Source organism: Lissotriton vulgaris, chromosome 7, assembly GCF_964263255.1.
Source record: "Lissotriton vulgaris chromosome 7, aLisVul1.2, whole genome shotgun sequence".
NCBI classification, from domain to species: Eukaryota; Metazoa; Chordata; class Amphibia; order Caudata; family Salamandridae; genus Lissotriton; species Lissotriton vulgaris.
The window spans coordinates 1,484,757,967-1,484,767,556 of record NC_141695.1 but is presented as its reverse complement, the minus strand read 5'-3'; the positions used below and the strand labels follow the sequence as shown (position 1 = coordinate 1,484,767,556).

At 43.2% G+C, this 9,590-nt stretch overlaps 1 protein-coding gene across 1 annotated transcript in view; it reads left to right on the top strand.

The window, feature by feature from the left end:
• Window positions 1-4,996: 4,996 nt before the first annotated feature.
• The window catches only part of MAP1LC3A (microtubule associated protein 1 light chain 3 alpha), a 185,626-nt gene continuing 181,032 nt past the window's right edge, over window positions 4,997-9,590 (top strand). The window contains exon 1 of the mRNA XM_086932288.1: window positions 4,997-5,231. Coding sequence (XP_086788414.1) covers window positions 5,192-5,231 — 40 coding nt within the window. The 5' untranslated portion in view covers window positions 4,997-5,191. The remainder of the gene's footprint in view (window positions 5,232-9,590) is intronic.

Genomic DNA, 9,590 nt, shown 5'->3' with positions numbered 1-9,590 from the left:
CCCACCAAAGCCCGCAGAACACTGGTGCATGCTCTAGTCACGTCCAGGTTGGACTATGGCAATCTTCTCTACCTGGGAATCCCTGAGAAGAACCTGAGCCGCCTTCAGGTCTTGCAAAACGCCGCTGCTCGGCTAGTCCTCAGACTACCGAGAAGATCAGCCTCTAAAGCCGCGCTCCAAGCCTTGCACTGGCTTCCTGTCAGGAGCAGGATAGAATTCAAGGCCCTCTGCACCTGCCATAGGATCATCAACGGCAGGGCACCCTCTCCACTTCAGGATCTCTTGACACAATACGAGCCATCCCGTACGCTAAGATCCTCTGGCTCAGGGCGCCTAACTATTCCAAAGGTGTCCAGAGCGAGGATGGGTGGCAGATCCTTTAGGTACCTTGCCGCATCCTGCTGGAATAAACTCCCGGTAACGCTGCGCCTGGAACCATCAGAGTCTATCTTCAGGGCTGAGCTGAAAACATTTCTCTTTGCCAGATAGCGGGCCTTCCCTCTGATCTTCCTCTGAACACGCTCGCATCTAAGCGCGGGGACACGCCGTTGTGCGTCACCATTGCGCTCTACAAGAATGCCTATTATTATTATTATTATTATTATATATATATATATATTTTGTCACACAAAGATTACCACTCTGGAAGAAGCCACAGGTAACTACACGTGGTTCCGTTTATTTCATGGCGCTTGTATTCAGTGTCAAGTTGGAAATGAACATTCACCAGAATTCAAAACTGCCAGACCGGTTTCAGGAATTGTTCTCCCTTTCTCAATGGCATGCTGTGAATGAAAAGTCGAGTTTCACGTGCACTGGTGATTAATAAAGATCCTGCCCCCATGGGCGTGGCTGTATGCACAGCCTGCTGGTTTCTGTAGTGCCACGTGTGTTTTTTTCTCAAGTGAGTTCGTGATTCAAACACAGTTAATAAAATTAAAATAAGCAAACCCATGTGGGTTAGAAGTTCAGATATATATATATATATATATATATATATATATATATATATATATATATATATATATATATATATATATATATCCTTGTGAAAACGGAGTTCCTTAGCGAGCACTCGGGCGCCGTTTATACAGAACCACAGTCCACGTACGAGTCCAACAAAGTTGAGTTTATTACTTCATAAATCAACGTGACGCGTTTCGCACTCCACAGAGCGCTTGATCACACAAGTTGCTGTCACCATAACAAACAATTTAAGTTTAGTTGGTCATCAACATGGAAAGCAGACTGGGTGGTTTGGTGCCGCCATGTTGGAACAGTTAAAACGTACACGTATTAGAAACATTACATTTTCGTGCTAATGTGCTTTTGTTATAGTTCATTAGTTGTTTATATCAATTATACCAGTTGTCTTTATTAAATTAAACATTTCTGTAAATTATTATTTCTGTGTACTTTTCAATTCATTCAAATTATATCATTTGACATTAAACCGATTTTATTTAACCAAACTATAGGGATAAAACTATGCGGTTTGGATGTTCTAACCGATTGAGTTAGAGCCGCCCCTCGAGTCCCGGAAAAACGGGTAGAGTGGAGCCGAATATAACCGGCGGTTGTCATGGTAACCATATGCCAGGGGTGTCCAAAGGACACCCTGTAGCACCCTTGAAATGTAATCTACATTGGTGTTGCGCACACACATGTCCAAAGGACATGAGTGTGTGTAACATGCAACTTAGAAAAATGCATTTAAATGCATTTTTCTAAGTTTTCGCTATTTACCACGAGGTTTGACCTCGCGGTAAATAGCGTCCCAAAATAGCGATTTCGCAATTTTTAAATGCTTCTTGAATTGCATTTAAGGAATCTCTAATTGAGATTCCTTAAATGCAATTTTTCGCAAATATGCGATTTCTAAAAATGCGATTTTTGCATTTGGGATGATGAATCCCAAATGCAAAAATAGCGCTCGCAAAGGGCCAGATTCTCAGAATCTGGCCCTTTGCGAGCCGTTTTTGGCTTGATGAATCTGGCCGATGGTGTTCTGGGATCAGGTGGTTAGCCTAGGGGTGGTGGGGATAGAAAGGTGGTTATAAGAGCCAAGGGAGGAGACTCGTCCTCTTCCTGCGCCCGACACCACTGGGGAGGGGAGTTAATTTTGGACCACCCACCCACCCTACAAGTTCTGAGGGCAGGGTTGGTGTGTTATGAGGGTGTAAGTTTAGGACCGGTTGTGTAGGCTTGGGGTTGGCAGTATTTTGGAGGGGCAGGAAGTCTCAGATGGGCGCACCCACCCCTCTGTGGGGGGAGAAACAGGTGAATAATGGGGGTGGCAGGATACCAGAGTGCGGTGGCGGGAGATACAAGAGAGGATGTTGAAAGACAAGCGAGGGAGTGAATGGAGATTTTGGAAGAGGTCGCAGTAGGGAATGGGAAGTGTGCAGAAGAAGTGAGATGAATGGAGGAAGAATGAAGTGTCTAGGGGGGATTGTTTAAGGTTTAAAGTTGAGGTTTTGTTTGTAGTATTTGTGTTTACAACCTGTCCTAATAAATGACCTTTTACGCTTCAAGAACAGGGTGGAGTGTAATTATTGCGCAAGCCATTTCAATCTTCAATATGTAATTGCATTTCATGTGCTTATGGCTTTAACACGCATTTCACAGTGCCAGTTAACCCGGGACTTACATAATACACAAACATAAAACAATGTCATCACGACGGGCGAAGCTTTATTAGAAGACAAAAGTATGATGTGTTCAACACATGCCCTACACATAAACCTGTTTAATACATATTAATTGACGCTTTCTCAGATCCGAGTCATTTACAACAAGGCAAAAAAACCACAGAAACACATTGGCACAGGCAGGACTTTTTTTCAATAGTTTTACAAACGGAAATATTACAGAGCCGGTAAACGAGCACGCTTTTTCTGCTATGAAAAAAAAAGATTTTGCTGTGTTGATGGCGGGGAAGCTGTTTTTCAGCTTCACCTTTTACCTGCTCTGTGGAAATGAAATGGCGGTTCATGTGGGTGTCTCTATGAATGAATTAATATACTTTTATTTGATTTCATTACAAAAATCATAAAAGGGTGGGAAAACCACCATGAGTAAAACTTGCAAAGATGTACATTGTTATTATTTTTGTAAAAGATGTTTTTAAAAAGGCGATATTTTAAAAAATATTAACATGTAAGCAAGGCTGTCGGAGGGTTTCGGAGCCAGATGTTCTAACACTGCATGAGTTGATTAATGGATTCTGCATTGGCCAGTTCTCTTGTCGCGTTTTTAAAAAAGTTTATGGCTCTGCAGGACAGTGGGATGGATGAGCCCCTGAAACATTGAATCACTGCTGCTCTACCAGTTCTTATTTGTTCCTTCCTGAAGACCTCCCTAAGGCCCGTTTTGCATGTTTCTATTAGAACTGGGCAGATGCATAGTAGATGCAGTAAGGACTCATCCCAAGCTCCGCACAGGCGGCATTCCTTTGATTGCCATGTGTTTTTACGGCAAACAGACCCTTTAACTGATACTGCGGGAGTGACATATAGCAATTATCAGGCTTCAATGGACCCCTCAGGGCTCTGGGCTCTGGGCGCTGGTGCCACTGCACCAATGCTAGATACGCCTATGAGGGGAGACTGCTGCCACGTTTGTTGGTGACAGAAGGTGTGTGAGAGAGCATTTTAAGGCTGCGAGGCAGGGCTACTTACATATACATCATGTGTTAGAGGCTGTTCATGTGCAAGAAAGATTGTGGCAAGTGTGACAATGTGAGATTCTTACTCATTGTTGTGTTTTGCGCGCATCAGAGAAAGGCTGTGTGCTTGTGGGTGTGAGAGTGTTGTTAACTAAAGGTATACCTCCTGTGTGTGAGAGACTGGGTGTGTGTGAGAGAGAGGTTGTGCATGCATGAATGAGAACATGAGGGATGACTACTCATAGGTGTACACTGTTTTACAGCTAAAATATATGTGTGGGTGTGCGTGCGTGTTTGTTTGTGTGTGTCTCAGTCTGGTGTGAGGGATAGGATTTCTATATGGAACTGACAGAGAGGTGCTATTTTTTATTTTTCCATTTCTCTTTTCACTCAGTAAATATGTGATATATACTTGTCCAAGCCGAATCGCTGGTAAAATGGAATCCTGACAAAATCTACTATATGTACATATATATATGTATATATAGATAACTCTATTCACTAGTATATATAGTAGACCTTTGTACTCACTACCATTCATATGTGATTCTTAGAGTTTATCCATTTGTATCTCTTCCTTGAGTGACTTTACAACTTGTGCATTTGCAATTTTTTCTGTTTGTATCTCTTCTCTGTGTGACTTTACAACGTGTACATTTGCAAATTTTTTTCAGGTTTGTATCTTTCATGTAATCCTAAATCCTTATGTATCCCAACTGGTTCTTTTGTAAAGCGCTCTGACACCTTCGGGTAATGTTTGAGCTATAGAAAATCGCATTAAATATAATAAAATCCCTGATGCATGTGTGACAGAGAGGTTCTTTGTGCTGTTTTTGTAACTAAGGTTTTTAATTCTACGTCAGGCAATCATCTCATAACTACAGGCATTGTTTGTTTGATGTTTTAATTTGTATTGAATAAAAAAAATCAATTTACAATGCCAATAACTCCGACAAAATCGAGGCCTATTGCATTGCAAATGCCTGTTTCGTGGTTACCCCCATCGGGAATACTTCCGCTCTCTTTGTGTTGTTGGTATATGACGTGCTAGATGCTCCGCCTTTGCTGGGTGTCATAGGACACCTCTTAATTTAACGTTGGTTCCGCGGAGCCCCTTTCATTCACGGGGACTTTGGATCGCATCCTATGTCGCAGGTCTTCCAATTAAACATCGAGTGTGGATATTTTACAACTATAAAACATATTAATTTCTCTCGTGTTGTAGCTGTCTGTGCCTTTAAGGAGAGTTGGCTCTCCTCCCCTTTTAGAGGTGGTAGACATGCACTCCCCTTTAAGGGATGTTATGTTTTTGCTCCTCCCCTTTCGTCTGTTTTGCTGGTTGCTTTCCATGCGGCTTTCTTGCTGGGATGCTCCTCCCCTCTCAGGGATGTTTGTGTGACGTCACTAGTAGTTTTGATAGCTCGCAGGGTAACATCGACTGACATACAGATCGAAGGAGCACCAGCAGCCGCAGGCGGGAGCACCGGAGCATCGAGTCTAGCCTGAGAGCCCAGAACCGGAGCTATGCCGTCCGATCGGCCCTTCAAACAGAGACGCACCTTCGGTGAGAGGCCCTGGTGGGGTATGGGTCCAAGAGTGCTTCGCCTCCCTAGATATGAGATCTTCCAGACTGTCACGAGTCTTCAGCCCACATACTGCTCTCTCCGCTTAAACACCCATGTTGACTCCACATCATGGTACCCGATGTTCACCCCACCTTGTTTTGTTATGCCCAGCTCTGTCAACACGCCTCGCCTGGCAGGCACCCCTTCAGTGCCTGCCAGTCCTTACCTTGTCCTGCCTACCTTAATACCCACCACGATACCTCATCCCCTTGAATCGCTAACCTTGCTGTGACTGTCACCCCATCGCACTTGCCTCCGCTCTGTGTATGCCTCCCTCCACTGCAACTCTAATCTCACCTTGTTGCCTCGCTAGTGAAAATCGGCACAATCTGCTGTCTGCCACACTCACTGTACCCGTAATCTACCTGCCTACACAACACCTCTGTAGATATCATCCTCGCATAACCCCTCCCACCATTGTTTACCTCCACTTCTTTATCTGTCGCCAAACCCCACTTTTTCATACTCTACTTCTGTACCTGGCATCCCCTTTGTAGTCCAGTTACCAGTCACTGCAACTGTATCTGTCCACCCTCCATAGTTTTAACAATCGCCTTTCCGTCTTCCACAGTATAGCATCAGTATTAGCGTCTGTCTCGCCGCTTTATTTCCCCGATTGTGTCTGTCAACACCACTGTATTGTAGAACCAGGCAGTGACTGCATCTGTCACCCCTTTATATCTGCTACCCCTGGGCACTTTGTCACCCCCACAGTACCCGTCACCGCCACTGTCTGTTATTGGTCGTGTCTCAGCTGCATCTATCCGTCGTTTACTGTACCCACGTCGACATTACGTGCCCACCACTAGCCCTAGCCAGCCGGAGTCCCTCATTTCATATTATCTATCAATGCTCCCCTCTTACGGTGTCCCTCGCCTATCCCGGTTGACCGTTGCTGTGTTATTTTCCGCTGTTGTGAAACATGACTCCTCGCTCAGTGATGACTCGGGCCCTGTTTTTCTTTGGCTTGCTCGGGTCCCTCCTATAGGCTGTCTAATTCCAGGATTATCACGGAGTTGTGTAACTACAAACATCTGTTATCCATTATTTCCAAGAGCCCCGTTTTGAACGCGCTCTACATATTTACTTGTTATATTCTGTTTTGGGTTAAGTCTGGGCATGTCTCTCTCTCCCTCCTCTCTGTCTCTTTCTTTCTTTCTTCTACCATACCTTCTACTCCACTGTGTGGCCGCCCCCCCCCCTCTCTCTCTCTCTAATATAAACATGTATATATGTTTGTGTATGTGTGTTTGTGCTTCTGTGTCTGTTTCTCTGCTTCGGTGCCGTTCTCCCCTTTTCTTCCTCTGACACCACCCTCTCTTACTCTTTCTGGTATCCGTCTCGCTCTCTTTGTGGGCTAGAGTTGTCTTCCTCTCTTTGTCTGGGCCCCTCATTCGCTCGCCCACTTGTTCTCAATCTGAATCTTAAATTAACGTCATTGCCAGAGAAAGTACATCAGCTATAACCATCAGACAAAGGAGTTGAACGTTGTACACAACACGGGTGACGTTTCTTTTTGTGTCTAACGTCATAACCGGATGTAACTTATGACAGCTGTTTTTGCCGTCTTTTGTCCTAGAAAGATGTGCATTTTTTCTTCGCTGCATTTGAAAGTTGTTTACTTGGCAGAGATCTTCAACAAGTATCTATCTGTGTGTTGTTGTGCCTGCTCTTTGAAGTAAAGGAGTAAAATGGCTCATTGTGTTTACGTCCCGGTTGTTGAACTGAGTGCTCTCTGGATTTCCGCTTCTTTTTGTATTGCTCGTTTCAGACTCCAGTTCAGTCACGAGCCAACGTCCTTCTGAATAAATGTGTATAGCTCTTGTTCCTTCTTTACCGAAATTAGGCTTTCTTTTTAGTGTTAGGTTAAAGGCAAGAGTCTATAAATTTCCTGTTTTGTGTTCATTTGTTGTATTCATTCGTAATTGCCAACAGTATGTCCCTTTGTGACTGCTATCACACCTCTGCACGTTGACCTCGGTAAATCGCACGACTTCAGTCTACCTCAGATGCTTAATTTGGAACCAAATAGTTTCCCCCCTGAACTACATGGAAATGGCAAGCAAACAATTGTAGGTTATTTTGGTATGTTTCTGTATCGGCAAACATGGGCACATACTGTATGTAAAATGGAGGTGGATACATGGCTTTCACTGTTCCTGCAGAAAAGGGGGCAAACAACCTTTCCAGAGCAGGTATTTTAATGTTGATTTCAAATGGTGAGCGGAAGAAGTTCGAGGGACCCCACATACAGTGAGTAAAAGTTCTATGTCGTAGCCAGGGCCGGAATATGAGCATTTCCATGTTACTTAAAAATGGGACATTTGTTTTTACTTACATTGTGGAACCATCTATGTTGCAAATTTAATGAATTTTATGGAAAACACGAATAGACTAGCAGGCCAACAAAGTGGATGGGAAGTATAGTACGGCCCAATGTAGGCCGCCTGCAAACAAAATCACTTTTTATGCTGAATTGTTTATGCTTATCTTGCTATAGTATAGCATTGATCTTAAACGCATGTCTTTTTATGCTGCATTTTAACTTCTTTATTGTGTTACTGTATCGCATTGGTTTTAATTAACTGTGCAATAAAACTAAACCTATCTATGTTACTTAAAAATGCTGGGGAACATTTTTACATACCCTCAAGTAAAGTGGACTTCATATGGTTATCAGGGATATGAACTCAACAGTAAGATTCAGCTTGGTGTGTGGGGGGTACAGGTGGCGGCTGGGACACTTGAGTAGCTGCAAGAGGAAGTAAGCCAGACTGAGGCAGATGCTCCCTGTTGTGAAGTGGCTCAAGATGAGGGTGGACAGACCGGCCACTGTGACCAGCACAAGCCACATCATGATCAGTTTGTTTCCTATACCCCTGGAGCAAGGGGCAGTTTAAATAATCACAGTGTAGTGACGTGTATAATCTGTTCACAGTTGTCTGTGGTTACATTACATTTAGTCCAGTACAGAAAGCACCCTCACGCCACAAGCTCTAGATGTTAAATAACAGGAGACCCCTGAAGTGGGTGGGCTGTGACCCTGCAGAAACGACAAGGAGTAGTGTTTGCGCTGCCCGGGCAAACCTTGGGGACCGCCATTCATGGCCTAGCAGGCCTCACTTAGTGCAGGGTACGAATCGAACAGTTAACTGAAGCCAATACTTCCAATCAAATTCCTGGCATTTATTATTGTTGATAATGAAGTCAAAAGAGGGCTCTAATAGCTGTGGTAACATCACCAGCCCATTGGCACCATGAGGAGGCCTTTTATGCAAATCGCCAACTCTGAGTAAAGAAAAAAAAAAGAGGCACAGTGCAAATTATGACTGTGAATTGATTCTTTATTGCTTGATTAACAAAAATCTTTGCAATTAAAACATTCAAAGCCTGAATAAAAGACAGTTTCCTGTTTCTTCGATCAGTGTACACCTCTAGAAAAAAATGTTTCTATGGTTACATGTCACACCAGAACATTGATACCAAATATAAACCTCTTTTATCAAGGCCACACTGTAATCATAAAACAATAACATATTATGGCAACATTCCCACTAATATGCAATATAAAATATAAACATTATGTAACATTGTGCAAATATACTATATGAAGTGTCTCGGTGTAAAAGCTGTAAACATTATGGACCATTGTGCAAATGGGCAATAAAGTAACCCTATACATTTTGAGGCCTGTTGTCTAAAATTACCTGAAAACCAAGGTTTAAACAATGTATACCATTGTGCAAATAAGCAATGAAAGTGTAGCAGTGTTTTTTCATATATTCTTCAAAACCTAATTATAACTTTAATTTCTAATCCATTAAAATGACCCGTAGTTTGCGGACACCAGCAATTTTCCAGCATGTGCTAAAAATGTTATCGTTTGGGCTGGACTGTTCCCATGAGGCACAGGGTCAGAATGATTTGCATATAGCCATGTCTGAACTGGGGTGGTAGAGTGGGCTAAATAACGGTGATGGATTAAACCCAGATCTTTTGACTGGGTGTGAGTGTTTGATTGATTCAGATGCTCCGTCCATCACCACCCCCTTTTGTATCGTTTGACATGCAGCACATTTGGGGGAAGACCGCCCAAAGGCTGACAGGCCGACAGGTCTAACAGGTATGTAGGCAACATTCACAACTTGCATATGTGAAGCCAAAGTGTTACCCAGAGCTGATGTTTATGATATTCAGTAAGTTTGTAGGTACCCTATCAGCATCATTGAAGAGGATTCTAACCAAACAAGTATGTGAAGATCTCTGTTATGTTTTTAGCTAAATATAGCTTGGCGATC